The sequence below is a fragment of the Pseudochaenichthys georgianus genome, chromosome 8 (assembly GCF_902827115.2).
Source record: "Pseudochaenichthys georgianus chromosome 8, fPseGeo1.2, whole genome shotgun sequence".
In the NCBI taxonomy this organism is placed as follows: Eukaryota; Metazoa; Chordata; class Actinopteri; order Perciformes; family Channichthyidae; genus Pseudochaenichthys; species Pseudochaenichthys georgianus.
The window spans coordinates 10004338-10021036 of record NC_047510.2 but is presented as its reverse complement, the minus strand read 5'-3'; the positions used below and the strand labels follow the sequence as shown (position 1 = coordinate 10021036).

At 37.8% G+C, this 16699-nt stretch overlaps 2 protein-coding genes across 2 annotated transcripts; one reads left to right on the top strand and one right to left on the bottom strand.

Moving 5' to 3' along the window:
* Nucleotides 1-558: 558 nt before the first annotated feature.
* Nucleotides 559-9279, bottom strand: LOC117451097 (splicing factor U2AF 65 kDa subunit-like). Its single transcript, XM_034089212.2, has 8 exons — nucleotides 9132-9279; nucleotides 7085-7322; nucleotides 4965-5068; nucleotides 3237-3388; nucleotides 3009-3125; nucleotides 2255-2393; nucleotides 1868-1947; nucleotides 559-723 (listed from the first exon to the last, which is right to left on the bottom strand). The coding sequence occupies exons 1-8, from the start codon at nucleotides 9178-9180 to the stop codon at nucleotides 643-645; spliced, it is 960 nt and encodes a 319-aa protein (XP_033945103.1). The 5' UTR covers nucleotides 9181-9279; the 3' UTR covers nucleotides 559-642.
* Nucleotides 9280-9704: 425 nt separating this feature from the next.
* On the top strand, nucleotides 9705-16199 carry LOC117451098 (dehydrogenase/reductase SDR family member 7C-B-like). The gene is made up of 7 exons (XM_034089213.2): nucleotides 9705-9815; nucleotides 11387-11564; nucleotides 12437-12549; nucleotides 13336-13546; nucleotides 14085-14177; nucleotides 14606-14755; nucleotides 15590-16199. Exons 2-7 carry the CDS (start codon nucleotides 11402-11404, stop codon nucleotides 15793-15795), a joined length of 936 nt encoding a protein of 311 aa, XP_033945104.1. The 5' UTR covers nucleotides 9705-9815; nucleotides 11387-11401; the 3' UTR covers nucleotides 15796-16199.
* The last annotated feature ends 500 nt before the right edge of the window (nucleotides 16200-16699 follow it).

The window sequence follows — 16699 nt, the reverse complement described above, 5'->3', positions numbered from 1 at the left end:
TCACGTACAGTCAAACACACACAGTGTACACACTATAGTCACATGAACACAGAAAACCAAAAAGCTCATAGTAGACTGAATTGACCAAAAAGATACGAATCCCTCAATAAATAATACATCACAGAAAATGGTGCGAAGTAAACCAAAAGTGATCTTAATTAGGTTTAATAGATTGAGTTGAAATGGCACAACGGTTGGACGCAAATAATGCGGGAAAAGGATAACATTTATCTAATATTAAAATTAGTTTTTCTCCCGAGAAATGTTGGAAGGTAACAGAAAAGTGATTTTATTTAGATTTAAAAAGTATTAGTTTTTCCAGTTCCAGGCAAATAAATCACAACATTTAGTTAATATGCAAATTATATAAAATAAGCTGTAATAAATTCATATTCAAAGTAATTTTTTCCACAAAATTGTGCAAGGTAAATAAAAAAAGAACTTTGTTATTCATTAGATCATAACACTTGGAAAATGTGTTTTCTTACCTTTATATTAAACGCTGAATAAACCCCCCTCCCCATACAAAACTAATGATTAACCCCCACGAAACGCGCTCCAAATGCATGATGGGAGACAGGAAGTAGCCTGCTGGCAGGGAGTGTATCCTGTGGGGACCAGGATGTCTTTACTTGCCTTGTGTTACATGTTGGCATGGCAGCAGTAGATGAGAACTACTGAACAAATTATGAGCGCAGACTTAACGATCTTACAGGCCCCTAGCTGGGGACAAAGTGGGGGAACAAAAATGAAAGAGCTGTGAGTATCAACGCAGTGGCAAGAGACTGCAAGAGTTAGGTCAAAAATAGAAGTCAAGAATATACATCGGTCACATGACAGCTAGTTAGAGTAAAAGAGACATCATTCAATTCACTGTGGAAATGGAAATCATCTGCACGGCTGAGAGCAAAGATGGAGCTGTGGAAACCTTCAGAGTATTAGTACTTATGAGCACTTTCACTTGTTATACTGTCAAAGTCCAACTAGATGTTTCAAAAGGATGACATTGCACATTTCTGTTCAAGCGACCTGCTTTTAAATCTGCCTGTTCTCCAGCTTACATTCCAATACTGCAATATTTTATATTTATTTTGAGTATTTCGTTATCTTCCGGCAGCTCTTAACGGCGGGTTTTTGAAGAACCAGTAAATATGGTGTACCTTGCTACTGCATGAACAGGGGCTTTACATTCATTGCTGAAAAAACACTTTGCTTTGCTATCAATCGATTACTTATTTAGAAGAGCCATTACAGTTTGCTAACTTCAGCAATAAGGACATATTCACAGTCGGTAAGATATTAAAATTAATTATCAAAAGAATTCAAGAAAAAAGGTGGACTTTTCTTTGACAATATGGACTCATGGCCAATCGATGCCAACAAAACCAATGCAGAAATAAATATCAGTTTATCAGCCTTTTGTGTAAATATACTGGACTTTGCTTACCTTTCTTTAATCAGTGTGCTTAACATGAGAAAGGTATAAGCAGTTGACTTTGTCACAAAAAGCCATCTTATATGCTGCTAGTATTCATGTAACAAATGACACGAGGTGATTATTGTGATATCATAGTTAATGTTGGTATTAATTATCTTGAGAATTGAGAAATACTTCTACAACACAAATACAATCCATTTAATATGAACCTACTTGTGATTTATTATGATGATTTTTAGGGATTCTTTTCTGGGGTCACGTTCTGTTTCTGGCTTTTTGTCTCCCATAACAACGTTTTGGGTTCTTGATGTAATAAGGAAATGTATGACATATTTTGTGCATGTTTATAGTGTGACAAAGAAAAGCCTCCGCAAGTGTGAGAATAAGGAAACATGCGTGTGCCTGTTCAATCTGTTCTCAGGGAAATACCTGGTCATCATTAAGGTAGTTGGGCAGGCCGCCTATAAACAGTTTGTGGGGAGAATCAGGTACGACTGTGGAGACAACGCCTGCAGAGAACAAAACAACAACAAAATACATTTCATATATCAGAAACAATTTTTTTTAAATGGGCCCTATTGCTGCAGCACCTCTTTTCACCCTCTGTCTGAAACCAGAGCCCAGTCTGCTCTGATTGGTTAGCTGGCTGGCTCTGTTGTGATTGGTCAACCGCTTGGAGATGTCCTTACCCTTATGGTGCATTCACAACAGACTTAAAGCGACAATTCGCAATGCGTTACTCGCACAAGATGAAAGATGAAGAGAGAATGATAAACCGATGAGCTGACATTACTTAATGTTACCATGGTAACAAACCTGGGACGTGGAAAGCCGGCTGCTCTGAGATTCCAGGCAGAGGCCGGTAGTCGTGAGGTCTTCTGATCTTCAGTGATTGACCCTGAAAAATGATTCCATCGAAGGCCATCGCCTGTGTCGTCTCATCTACAGACCGAAACTGTAAAAGGAAAATCATTTGATACTGGCACATCTGGCACATTTTATTTTTCTTATGATCGAATACTGTGATGGTTATTTTTACGAAAAAAGCCTGTTATTCCCAAAAGTAACATTACAGTTATGTTTATTTGTGTGGAGAATGTTTAATATGTGTCTTGTTTTTTTAAATGGTTATTTTGTCTGTATTTCTTCTACATTCATATTTTTCATTATTTTTATTATGTTTTACAAACCGGAATGTTCCTTTTACATTGATATGGTGGTAAACAATTTAGTAATTTATTAATCGTAATTTTAAGATAATAAACATTACAAAAAGTAGTAACACAATGACATCTTATAGTTATGTGTGAAATATAGAGAATAAGGACAAAATAACTTGGTAAAAAGAAATGGTCCTATGTTCTTATTAGAGATTCAATTACTTAGAAACGGTGAGAATATAACGTCATACATTTGTGGTGTAATGAGGTTGCTCTAAACTTTAACGCTTCTTTCCTTTGATTTGGGGATTTTATGTAAATCTATACCTTTAAATGTAGTAAATGTACAACTTCTTGTCAAATGTTTTACTTACATTGACCTTTATATGCCATAGATTGGCAACATGTACCTCGAGGAAAGCAAAGTTTTTCTCCTGATTGATCTGCACAGCCAGGACCGGGTTGCTCGGGGCTTGTGAGAGGCCAGCGAGTCTCATCTGAGCGTTGAAGAACTCGGCCATGGACTCCTGGGGAGGAAGAGAACAAACAGCATGGCTGCAAACAACATGAACATATCAGTGTTTGGTGTAAAAAAGCACATACGAATCAGGAAGTCAAAGAAACAGTAGACACTTTACCTCAGTTACTCCAAAGGGAATGTTTCCTACATAGAGGCGTCTGGCCTGTCTGGTCATCTGGCTGCTGACGATGGGCACTTGCGTCGGAGCTGAAGCCAAGCCGCCGCTGGTGGAGGTCGCCAGCAGAGCGATGGTTGCTATCTGCCCGGCCGCTGAGGGATGGAGTGAGAAACTTCAGCTAAACAACTCTTAACTTCTGCAAAGTCTCCTCCGTCTTTCAGAGAAAACTGCAAATAAATTAAAGTGTTTGGTGTGTCAAACTATTTACTTGCTGGTCTCTACTTTAAATAAAAGGGTTATTATTTAATTTTTTTAAAACCCAGAAAACCCCTGCAGAATCCTAAATTCTGTTTTTTTTATAATAATGAATATAAATAATATCAAATTAAATATCAATTCTAACAAAATCTCTAAATACATTTAAATACTAAAGATAACAGAGCTTGTTAAAAAACATTTTTAAGACAGATTATGGTCCCAGCACATCACATTTTTTAAGGACACATCCTATTAATGAAAAAACACTTAAATCCCCCAAATAAGAATTGTAATATGAATGTCTGCTTACACAACCATTTTAATGTGGAAGAAATCTAAATAGATGTTCTTATTTTTTGTATTTTAAAATTGGCCTGTTGAAAATCCTTTTAATGTGCATCATTGATCCATTTGCAATAATATTACTGTCATTATATGAATATTAAATGTGAATATAAAGAATGTCAGTGTAATGAGAATATAAGAACTTATACCGAAAAATGTATTGATAGTGCAACATAAAAAAAGTTGGAATTAATGGTTTTAGTCACTCATGTTTCGATTCTTTGTTTAACCTTTCGTAATTTGTGTTGCTATGCACCCCTGGATATGAAGACAACTATCGCTGGATTACTTTGATACTGAAGAAAACTGAAAAACAGAGCTTCTCTGGCAGGTTGTGAACAGAACACCTTGTTTCTTTTACTTATTTAAACACGGTATGTGCAGGAGCATTTACATCCCCTGGAAGCGTATGTCACACTGATATAAACTCAAATTATGGATTATCAATACTTTTTTCAAAGTGACAGACACATTGGATTAACCTATGGATTAACCTTCAGCCGCGTTTTTCTCGTTTTAATGCCATTGAACACGACTTTTGATCAGAATAACAGCAAAAGATGAGCATATCTCCGTGTTTTGCTACCTAAAGCTACGTTGTGTGTTGTCTGTATTTGCTTCCCCTGTCGCGAGTTCTGATCGCTCAGTGATGATACTTATACTTATAGAATCTGTAGAATCTCAGCTTGCTAGCTAAGCTTGTTTGTGCAGATCCGATAAGTATATCGATCGATTTATACCTAGAGTTCTGTGCTAAGAGCGTTAGCATGTTTTCGCTCAGGGCTCATTTAGACCCTTCTTGTGAGACTTGTGTTTTGTTTCGGTAAAAATGGTTCATATCATCAGTTAGCTGAGTTTCTTCCCGTTAGGATGGTATGACACATTCATAGTCTTTTAAATATTAAGAAGCCCTGAGATACAGTGTCGTGAAAAAAAAAGAAAAAGCCCCGCCGGCGGGGTCTTTGGGGCTTAACAGGTTAAACTGTTTCAAGAATTGTGATAATTATAACCCCTTTTGGAAGCAGAATTAGCCACATTAAGGTCTGGATAAAGGCTGTAAAATATTATTACTGCTTGAAGTTATAGGTCTGAAAACATTTATGTTTTAAATAATATGATAAGTACCTTGCATAGCTTTATATTGCATTGGTGTGATGTGTTCAAAGCCAGGAGGAGGCACATCCCAATATTTGCAGGTCCTTTTCTTCCTGGTTCTCCTGGGGGAGTGGCTGCAGAGACACGGAAACATCACGTTTAAGCACTATGTTCACATAGTGCTTAAGTAAACACGAGTGAGAGTGAATGGACAAGCTTAAATAAAAGTATGATTATCACACTATAAACAATTTCTGTGAGAAATGAAGCTCAGCGTAAGTTCAAACAGGAAGACCGTCTTTACTCTTCATTTACTATTCCCATACTCTCTCTCCTCTCAATAAGTGATCGGGGGCGTCACTCTCCAGCTTAACCAATCACTTCGCTCTATTCCCAAGAGTCTATTATAGCGCTCCGCCAAACCTTTTAAATCTGCTCTCCCCTCTGACAGCTGTCATTTCAGGTGACTCTACGCAAACCTCCTCCACCCCTTTTCACCTCCTGTCCCTCTGAATCCAGGGTTAAGCTCCTCCCCTTCAGACCGACCCCAACTATCCATTCACCACCACCAGTGTCTAGACCCCGGGGGGGTTTCATCGGATCAGTTCTACGATGATGATACGAATGATACTTCCTGCACAACGGGGCCTAATCGCCAAAACACCATTACATTCATTTGTGTATCTCTGCAATAAATGTGTATTCTTCTTACATCAAAACCGTCTCTCCTGATTGAAATAAAAGTACTGCATTTAAAATGTAAGTAGAAGTATTTAAGTATAATCAGGAATAATAAGAGAGAAGATGTCCCAGATGGTTTCTGTTGAACTATTATATAAGATATCAAGAGATTATTATGCAGGTCAGGTCAGGTTTACAAAGAGTCCAAAGAAACACTCAAAATATGTGTTGTTCCAAACCTCAACGCTACTAATACATAAAAATAACTAAAAAGGGAAAAAAGCAAATCCTACTACAGGTTTTTTGCTGCTAATTATTTATTTTTGTAAAAAATGTATCAACTCATCGCTTCAAATGCCTTTTTAATGCGAACATTTGTAAAGTAATCTGTTACCTGAGCTTTTGGGTAAATTCTGAAGACAAAAGTATTTCGCTCAGATATTCGTGTAAAGGAGTAAAGGCATAAAGTGGCATAAGGTACAGGTACCTACATCTCGTACTAAAGGACAGAAGTGAGAGAAGTACTCAGATCTTGTTCTTAAGTAAAAGTAGAAGTACCAGAGAGTAGGAATACTCTGTTACAAGTGAAAGTCCTGAGTCCAAAATGTTACTCAATTCAAAGTACAAGTGGCTCAGTCAGTAGGGGCTTGGACTCGGAGCCGTAGGGTCGCCGGTTCAAGTCCTCAACCAGACCTAAATATGGAGTGTGGACTGCTACTTGGAGAGGTCCCAGTTCACCTCCTGGGCGCTTGAGCAAGGCACCGGTACCTCAAAAATTAAGTTAAGTACAGTACTTGAGTAAATGTACTTAGTTACTTCCCATTTCTGCTAACTAAAGTATAGTATATATAAACTCAAGTATAGTGAATGCTTTTACACTGTAAAGCTGGGGTGTCCAAACTACGGCCCGGGGGCCAAATGCGGCCCGCGGACCATTTTTAATCGGCCCTCGGCAAATTCAAAAAGTATAATGGAATATGGTCCACAAATGAAACTTGTGCTTGTATTATATTGTACTTCTTAAATATAAATGTACAACTATATTACACAGTAGTATTCATGTGTTAATAAGACCACTTTTCAAATAAATGCAGTCAATTAAAGTTGGAAACATTTTCTAACATATCTTAGTTGAAAAAAAACAATGACTTATTTACATAACACGCTTGAAATACACCCTTTCCTATTTCTCCTTATTATAATCAATATGAGGCTTCTGTTTAAAGGGATGAGCTGCCAACACTCACAAGCATCATCATCTACCTACATTTGATTGATTTTGCTAACTTACAGTATAACTGAACTTATGAGGCAATATACCTCTAGTGAGTGGCCCAGCCCTTCGTATATGTTTCTGTATGTGGCCCACGGTGAAAAACGTTAGGACACCCCTGCTGTAAAGCATTCACTCAAGTACTACACACTGTAAAGTTCACAGCTCGTTAGTGTTTCTGCAGCTTCCTCCTGACCTGTGCTTCTTGTGGTCCCGGGATGAGCTCCGGCGGTCGCGGCTCTTTCTCTCTCGGCTGCGGCTCCTCTTCTCTCGGCTGCGGCTCCTCTTCTCTCGGCTGCGGCTCCTCTTCTCTCGGCTGCGGCTCCTCTTCTCTCGGCTGCGGCTCCCTCTGTCTTTGCTCCAGCTGCGGTGCTTGTCAGCTCGGCCGGTAGATTCACTGCGACTCCTCTTTTTGTGCCTTTCTCTTTCTCTCTCTGTGCAGCAGCAAGAAATCATTATTATACATCTGGTAATATATACACTTGATAATACTGCATGTAGAAGAGCTGAGAAAATCAATTGATTCAACCACCGACAGAAAAATAATAGGCAAAAACTGTGATAATCCTTCTCTGGAGACGTATTAGGGCCACTGATGTTTAAACACATTATAATTACAGAGCCGGGGATGGAGGTACAATTCAGATAGATAATGGTTTTGTAACTTAATTATTTTGATTAAAGAGAGTTTTTTCACACAAATGTAAAACATAACAATCATTCAAAGGGAATATTCAAGATTTGTATGTTTTTTCCAGTAATCTGTATTTCATTTGAATTTTTCTTTCAATTTTTTGCAAATGTACATATTTATAACCTCAGTGAATATCCAAGTTAATTTTCTTGTAAATGTACTATTTGATTCTTGTTCATTTCAAGATTGTTTTTTTCTTTTTTCGAATATTGTCCACCTCCAACAACTCTGTGATTATTATTTTTTTAACCTACAATATATGGTATGTTGTATGCTGTGTTGTCATTTTGCTTCTCACTCGCAAAAAACGGACAAATCTTGAAGTTACCATGAGGTCAACAATAACAATAATTAAACTGTAATTTGGGAAAAAGAAGTCCCTTCATTTTTGTTATTATTTTAATTGTAGGACATTAAATCACATATTGTCATTGTGTGCACATGACATTTACTAATAATATTCTTCACCTTTAAGTGTATTGAATACTTATTGAACACTCTACAGCAGGGGTCTCAAACTCAAGGCCCAGGGGCCAAATCCGGCCCGCGACTTGATTTGATGTGGCCCCGCAAGAGCTTGCAAAGAATATAATACGTTTATTATACGGTAATTTATATGCCACTTTACAGAAGCAGGTTGTCCATAAACTACATGTCCCACAATGCATCTCGTTTTGTGACATGCGCACTGAAGAGACTTGCAATTATTTGCCCTGGACTTCTGCTTTCAGACGTAGTTAATTAATAAGTTATTATCCTATCCGATAATAATCCAATTCAGAGGCAATAATGTAATATAATACATTATTTTATATATATATATGATATATCTATATAGTTAAAACCGGCCCTTTGAGTGCAACCTTTAAGCGAATGTGGCCCGCAATTAAATGTAGTTTGACATGAGATCTATGATCTCAATGGGACCAATCTGGTTAAATAAAGGTTTGAAATGAAATGAAATGACACCCCTGCTCTACATCGTGGTATTGCTACTAATATTAAAGGAAAACACACGCTTGTTTTTTTGTGATTGTGACCACGAATATTATTTTGGATAGGCTATATCAAAAATAATTCCTTTAGAGAATCGTAACAATTAATAATGCTTTCAGAATAGAAAAGTACAACAAAATAGTTAAGAAAAAGTTAACGTACTTTAATTCTACAAGTAGGCCTACCTTTCTTTACAGGAGGGGATAGTAATTTAAAAGTTGAAATAATGTGATGGAGTTTCGCTTGTAGCTGTTTCGCAGACTATAAAAAAATATATATATATGTCAGGTAAGTTCTCAGCGGAACCAGAATGCCTTCAGTGATGCAAGTCAATTTACCAAAGGCTCTATAGTGGCTTAAGGATGGGGATGATATAACTGGCATCTTGAAGCTACATGTTAATTATGTTAACATAAACTAGCCGAGTCATGTTGTGGGGAAAGTACACTCTAAAGTTGCTGTCAGCTCGGGTCATTCATTCATTCATTTACGGGGGCTAACGTTTTGCACTATGCTAACTTGTGGACCAAATTGGGGCACAGTTAGTACTTACCCTGTCGATTTTCGCTGAGCTGTTTCTCAAATTCTTGAAAATCCGACATTGTACCGGTTGTCACTGTGTATACATATATATTACAGGCCTGTCACTGTCTGAGGGGGAAACCAACCAGCCCGCTGAGTGTCAGTGCAGCAAAACCACTCAAATATCCCAGGTGTCAAAACAGAGTGTATATAAACTACATCCGGTTACAACCTTCAAAATAAAATGTATTCTTTGACTCATTTGATCCATACCTAGTTCATTGGTATACAACAATCCAATAGCATTTTACAATAAAAATCATATTTTGAAATATTTAATACTGTCATATATTATATGTTTTTGTCAAAAATAATCTTTGGCTCATTTTGATTTTCTGTAGTGACACAAGTCAAAATATAAATAAAATTGACTTTATATACATACATCCTTAGAATGCAAGAACAGTACACCTGAAAATGTTCCCAATGGAAACCCCTCTCTTACCCAGCAGAACCCCCCGCCACTCTCATGTCACTTTACACATACCATGTCGCCAACACACGTGGAAAATAACTGACTCAGCTGTGCTGCTATTAAAAGAGCTCAAATCCCAAAGTATTGCTGTGGCAGCCTGCAGACTGTCATGTTGGAGGAGCTGTGTGAGTGAGCTGCAGAGGTATACAACCCAGAAGACCTACAGAAGCCTGAGAAGCAGTAAGTGTTGGCAGATAATTCATTTCTTCTTGAAGGATCCAGGTCAGCTACACGACCAGCTTACGTTTATCTATCTGAGCTAATTGCCAAAAGAAATGTTCTACTGGTTTGATCTTGGATTTGATTCTGCACAGCTGTTGCAACACAAAGTCTTCCATTTCCTTATTTTCTGGTTAGTTTGTAATTGTGATAACGTATATCTGTCATGGAATAATGTGAATACAACTCTATGGCATTGCGCCTTTGTGTCAGATACAGTATCTATTTCTAGCACAGTTTATATTTAGACCAGCAGCCGGTGCTTGGAAGGGTAAACCTAAACCAAAATTCCCTGTTGGACAAATCTGGAACGCGTGAGTGCCCGTCTTTATGATCTGAAGACAATTAACTGGCCTCGTCAAGGAGTTTCTAACAGATTACACTTGATGTTAAGATATAAAGATTCACACTCTAAAATAATCTGTAATTTAAACAGAAGTCCCCAAAACCTTGTAGACACATATGGTTGTTTTGCGTCGCTTTGTGGTCATTTTGTTTTGCACATATGTGTATCTTTACATTTTGGTCTTTGTGTCTCTTGTTTTGTGTGTCTCTTTATGGTTGTTTTTCGTATTTTTCTGGCCATTTTGTGTCTTTTTTCTGGCCATATTGCTTTCCTTTGTGGTTATTTTGTTGCTCTTTTTTGTTGTTTGGTTTGTCTTTCTGTCCAGTTTGTGTAATTTGTTGGCCTTGTAGTCATTTTGTGGTCATTTTGTTGTTGTTGTTTTGATTGTTTTGTAGTAATTTCTATCTTTTGAAGTTAGTTTTTGTGGCCCTTTGTAGTCATTTTGTTTTTCATTTGTGTTGTTTTGTGTATCTTCATGTTTGGTTTATGTTTGTTTGTCTCAAATGTTGATAGACTTTAAAATGGCACATCAGACAGAGGCTTTGATCTTTGGAAAAAGTCAGTAAAAAGTCGAATTTTAAAATTCAAAACAAATACTTGAATCCTGCTTTCTGCCCCCACACAAATTACACTTTCAATTTTAACATTTGGAATTGTAATGTTACCTTATGAAGCACTTACTGCCTGTAGATTGCAAATGTTTAGAAATTAAATAGTTTGTGTTTGCAAATCCAGTAGGCTACTTTTTGTTTTCATGATTAATGTAAGATCATGGTTTACAACTGTCTTCTCTGTTTTTATTTCAGAGTTGTAAGAGTAGTTAAATTTAAAAATGGTTGTAACAGGTGAGATGGAGTCCAATGTTACGGAGCCGGAGAGCTTTTGGGTAGGACACGCTCCTTTTCATCATGTAAATCACATTCATTAGATCCTTCACGGTCGTTGACGTTCCATCCCATCTCATCTGCATCATCAGAAAAGCCATTTCACATCTTAAAAGTATGACAAAAACCCAAAACATGCTTAAACAACGAAAGCTTATTCTAACTTTCCACCGGAAAGCAAATAAGCGGAATTCCCAGAGAGTCAAACTCATTCAATATTATGTGCTAGCAAAGACAAAGATATATGCGTTCTTGTTTTATTGCAGTTCTGCATATTAAATATTAAATACAACGTTTTCCAGCAATTCCTCCAGGAGATGGACCCGGTGTGGACCACCACTGTCCTGCTGGTGCCATGTGTGGTGGTGCTGACAGCTGGATTGTTCTACCTCTACAGCACGGTCGTGGGTCTATTGTCCAAAACATCTGTACGCAATAAAGTGGTGGTCATAACCGACGCCTTATCTGGGCTTGGAAAAGGTAACATGCATTGTTTTTATTAAAGGTTTGAATTCGTTTTTAATGTCTTTTTTTGAGAGACTCTAAAGTCTTGAAGTCTCATGTAAAGAGAAGTTTGAGATTTGGAGATATTTTGTATCCATAACATATCTTCTTTCAGACTAGTTGAACAAAAAAAACATTTAGGAGATTATTTTAATAACTTTTTTTGTGTCCTAAAATCACCAGAGGTCATTATTAGATAATGCCTCAGTGCATATTCACCTGTATTGTACACAATGTATGACTTTCACAATACAGTATCTTTAAGGCTGTTTTCTCAAAATGAGTTTTCTCCACTTCACTAGCATTTGAATAAACCAACCTTTCCAGTGATATTTGTATCCATATTATGAAGGTTTTTTACCAAAGGCCTTGTTTATTAATCAGAGACCCTAATTGTCATAAAACAAAAAAGGGTCTGAAATGCATTTTTATGGTTGTTTTCAGAATTGTTTTTGATATATCCAGGGATTATAAAATATATCTAAAACCCCCTCTGTAAAAACCTTTGACTGTAATTTGTCAACAAAATGTTCAATGGTCAGATTACTTTTCTGAAAATGAATGGAAATGTAGCACATCTTTTCGAAGGTAATGCTTCATTTGCAGACCTAAACTTGATATTTAATATACCCCTGTTATATTTTGGACCTACTCTTACAACACATGTTCTTAGATTGTTCATGTTTGCACCACCATACACTAAAGCAAATTCATTGTATGTGTAAACGTACCTGGCAGTAAACTTGATTCTGATACCTCTAATGTAAGTCATCAACTTGTGAAATGTCATAGTGATATCTATGTTAAATGTGTTCACCTGTAGTGTCTCTGCTGCTCTATCAATGCAGAATGTGCAGATGTGTTTCACAAAGGCGGAGCGAGGCTCATCCTCTGTGGGAAGAGCTGGGAGAAACTGGAAGAGCTTGAAGATGATTTGGCAAATGCCTCAGACCCAACTTTGGTAAGTACTAAAACAGACACTTTTTATATGAAATAAGTCATACTATGCTCATTTTCAGGTTCACATGTGTATTGAGGTTTCTCCCATTTTTCCCTTTAAACTGTAGGTTTTCTCTGGAAGTTTTTCCTTGTACGATGTGAGGGTCTAAGGACAGAGGGTGTCGTTTTTCTCATACTGATATTCTGAACAATCTGTGCTGTTGTATTTGCTGTAAAGTGTCTCTACTGTAGGCTATTTTTATTATATGTACAGCACTTTGGCTCGACCAAAAATCGTTTAAAAATGTGCTATATAAATAAAACTTGATTTGATTTGTATTCCTCTACTGGGACCTGTCTACATGTTTTAATGTTCAAAAAGGTCTTTATTTTTCTCATACTGCCTGGGTTCACCCTCTGAAACCAGAGCCCAGTCTTGCTAGCTTGCCAGCTCGGTTGTGATTGGTCCACTGCTTAGAGAAGTCCCGCCCCTTATCCGATCATGTACAATGTGTTGGAGAGAGCTAGCTAATAGAAGCTATTATGTTATGTACCGATGTCATTATGTTATGGAAGTAAACAAATAGGGCCTCTTTAACTGTTGTGTTGATTGTTTTGTTTGTAACTGGAACTGCAGTTTGAAATAGCAAGAAATCTGGTATAAACCCCTTTCTTCTCTTTCTTGTAAGTTTATGAATGCTCTTTGTTTGAATGAAGACGTAAAGTAAGCATATACATTTAGTTGAGTAGAAGTGTAAAGTACCAGAAAAGGGATGAAGTAAAGTCCGTGTTCATCTCTGTTTCACAGACGTTTCCCTCCAAACTGGTGCTGCTGGACTTCGGAGACATGGACAGCCTGCCGGACGTGATCTCAGAGATCCTGGAGTGTTACGGCTGCCTGGACATCGTCATCCTGAACAGCAGCTTGAAGGTGAAGGCGCCAGTACAGAGCGTGTCTTTGGAGATGGACAAGCTGCTGATGGACAACAACTACTTCGGACCGGCCACGCTCGCCAAAGGTAGAAGATGGAGACACAAGTAGTATGTTAAAGTATGACACAGTGTTGTTGTAAAGACTGGGCAGGACTTCATACAGCACTGGTCAAGTTTGGTGTGGTGTGTATTAGCAGAAAAAGTGTTCAGACCTTTTACATTAGTGAAAGTACCAATGGTGGAGAAGTACTCTGTCACCAGTTAAAGTAAAGCTTTTAAATCTAACTAAAGGTACACATGTATAAACTTCACCTAAACTACTAAAAAAGCTCACACCGAATGGGCAATTACAAAAATAATATTGTATATTTTGATATTATAATGTACAATATAATATTGATTCCTTAATGTGTTTTATTTGTTTTCTTTATTTGCTGATAGCTTGTGAATTTGCACTTTTTTTGGATTTTATATTTTATTATCCTATATATTAAATGTTAACTTTATTTTAGTCAAGGGATGTAACAAGATTATTGAATATTAACAGTTTTTCTTAGCTAAGCCCCCATTTTGACTGCACTTTTGCTTCTTATTGTTCACAGTGTTGACATATTTGTGTTGCAGGTTTGCTGCCCTCCATGATCTGCAGGAGGACGGGTCACCTGCTGCTGGTCAACAGCATCCAGGGGAAGCTGGCCATGCCTTTCCGCACGGCATGTGAGTTCAGAGCGTTATGAAGGGAAATGCTTTTCTTCAATTACTATACTTCGTGCTACTGCACAGAAAGCACTGCTCACCATTAGTCTACCATTATATTAGAACTCACTCAATCCGGTCAATAAACATGTACTTTTTTGCCACAGTAGCAGCATGAGAGCGAACTCCCATGCTAGGAGTGAAAATTGAATATGTGTATTGTATTTATTCTGTTTATTTATGTCAAATGTATGCTTGTACTGTAAGTGGAGAAATGAAAATGCTATTTTAACATTTTACATTTAATTAAGTCTGGCAAATGCTTTCATAAGTATGGAAATATAATGTTCTCCTTGTTCTTGTTTGCATTATTGTATTAGCACTTAAAAATGAGTTCAAACAAAAATGGCTGTGGGTTTGAAGATGTTTTCCTTTGTGATTTTGACCAGACTCAGCCTCTAAACATGCCGTCCAGGCCTTCTTTGACAGCCTGAGATCTGAGGTGGAGGAGTATGGCATCTCCGTCAGCACCATCAACCACACCTTCATCTCTGCATCGACCGAAGAGGCAGAGACACCCTCCAAGTCCATCTGCTCATGTGAGGAGAATCAGAGGGGAAAAGACATTATTTGTAATGATATATATAACAGAAAAAAAGTGTAAACAATTTGACAAATCTTGCATTTAAGTAAATGTTCTTTGCTTTTTGGGGGTTTCCCTTTCCTGTAGTGTTTTATATAGGTTTTAGTGCATGTGAATGGTCTGCAAAGGCTACAATCCCAAAGTTTCCTCCAGAGGGAGCTTCCCCCCCCCCCTGCCTGAAACGCCTCCATTGGACTCCTTTGTTTACTTCTGTAACATAGTGACATAACTATACGCAAAACTTGCGCTTCTATTAGCCAGTGCTCCAACACATTGTTCTTGATAGGCTAAGGGGCGTGACATCTCTAAGCGGTTGACCAATCACAACAAAGCCGGCCAGCTAACCAATCAGAGCAGACTGGTTTCAGACAATCAGCCCGGACAATCAGCCCGGACAATCAGCCCGGCCCAACTCGGTACCGCTAGTCTATTGTCAACGGAGGGGGAGGGGGGGGGGGGGTGTATTCTGAATGGCCAGTCTGCCCCTGGTGTCAGACAGAGGGTGAAAAGAGGTGCTGCAGCACAGGCAGTATGAGAAAAATAAAGAGCTTTTTGAACATTAACGCATGGAGACATGTCCCAGTCGAGGCACCAAAAATAAATATGAACCTAAAAAAGAGCATAATATGGCCCCCTTAATTGAGTTCCACCACCTGTATACAACAAAAATGTACAAATAAATATTTGTAGTTAAATGTAAACTGTAGTTAAGTTACTTATGGTGAGACTATGTATTAAGTATGGGTGCTGCAATATACAGGTATATAATAATGTATTTTATATGTTGCAGTGTTGTACAGTAAGAAGCCTCTGGGCATCACTCCAGAAGAGGCAGCGACTGAGATCGTGAAGACACTGAGCAACAAGAGGAAAGAGGTCCTGATCGCTCCCTCGCTCCCAAAGATGGCCGTCTACGCCAGGTCCTTCTTCCCCAACGTGTTCTTCGCCGTGATGGCTGCAGGAGTGAAGCACGCCGAGGCCTCTGAGAACATGTAGAGCTGAAGCAGAGAAGAACATATGACATGAGATTTACCGCTGAAGGTGTAACAAACCGGTGGAAATGGGAGTCATGTTTTAACAATGGCAGTCCCACATTTAACCATTTGTTCCCAGAAATAAATATTTTCAGCTACAACTAAGATTTGGCTTCATTGACGATAGCATCTAAACCATGCTAGTGTGGTTCTTACATGTATTGACAGACATTTTATTTTTAAATTGTAAAATGAAAAAAGAACAGGCTGCAATCCAAAAGACACTTCCATGAAAAAGAATTGTCGTCCAGTAAAACATACCACACTTATGTAGTATGTTCTAACTACATTTAAATAATGTATCAATACTGTCAACCTAATTATTCAAATGACTGACATTTACAAATAAAGTTTTGCCTCATGTTATCTTTTTTTTTCCTTCCTGGTTTTGTCCAATTATCTTTATCTTTTTATGATGTCATATTGTGATGTCATCAGATTATGTACTCAATTTACATTATCATACATCATAAAAAAAAATACAATATTATTGTATCAAAACCGTTCAGAATGTGAATTACGAGTTGCAGATTTAACAAAGATAGATTGGTGCAGTCACTGAGACGTGCTATGGTTTTGAGCTGGATGAAAAGGAGGTTCTGGCGATCCGGTTGATGCCGAAAATTACTTGTGAATTTATTGGAAGCGAGAGTTGAATTTGTAATGGTTAGCCGGAGTTTTGATTGATTTTGGTGTGGGGTTTTAGAGCAATGATAAGCATTTCAGATTGATCAGTTGAGTTTGAGGAAGTTGGATTTCATCCAGGGATTCATTTATGTAAGGCAGTTGATGAGACGGGAGAGGGTTGCAGTGATGGATTTTTTTTAAATCTAGAGCTGGACATCATTGGTGAAGAAGTTGAAGAG

Excerpts from the sequence above, each read along its gene's own strand:
- LOC117451097 (XM_034089212.2), bottom strand. The coding sequence starts at position 9,180 with ATGTCGGATTTTCAAGAATTTGAGAAACAGCTCAGCGAAAATCGACAG. Across the intron at positions 1,948-2,254 it reads GCCGGCTTTCCACGTCCCAG|GCGTTGTCTCCACAGTCGTA; the intron begins GTTTGTTACCAT and ends TGTTCTCTGCAG. Across the intron at positions 724-1,867 it reads ACTACCTTAATGATGACCAG|CTAGGGGCCTGTAAGATCGT; the intron begins GTATTTCCCTGA and ends CTTTGTCCCCAG.
- LOC117451098 (XM_034089213.2), top strand. The coding sequence starts at position 11,402 with ATGGACCCGGTGTGGACCACCACTGTCCTGCTGGTGCCATGTGTGGTG. Across the intron at positions 13,547-14,084 it reads ACCGGCCACGCTCGCCAAAG|GTTTGCTGCCCTCCATGATC; the intron begins GTAGAAGATGGA and ends TTTGTGTTGCAG. Across the intron at positions 14,178-14,605 it reads CATGCCTTTCCGCACGGCAT|ACTCAGCCTCTAAACATGCC; the intron begins GTGAGTTCAGAG and ends GATTTTGACCAG.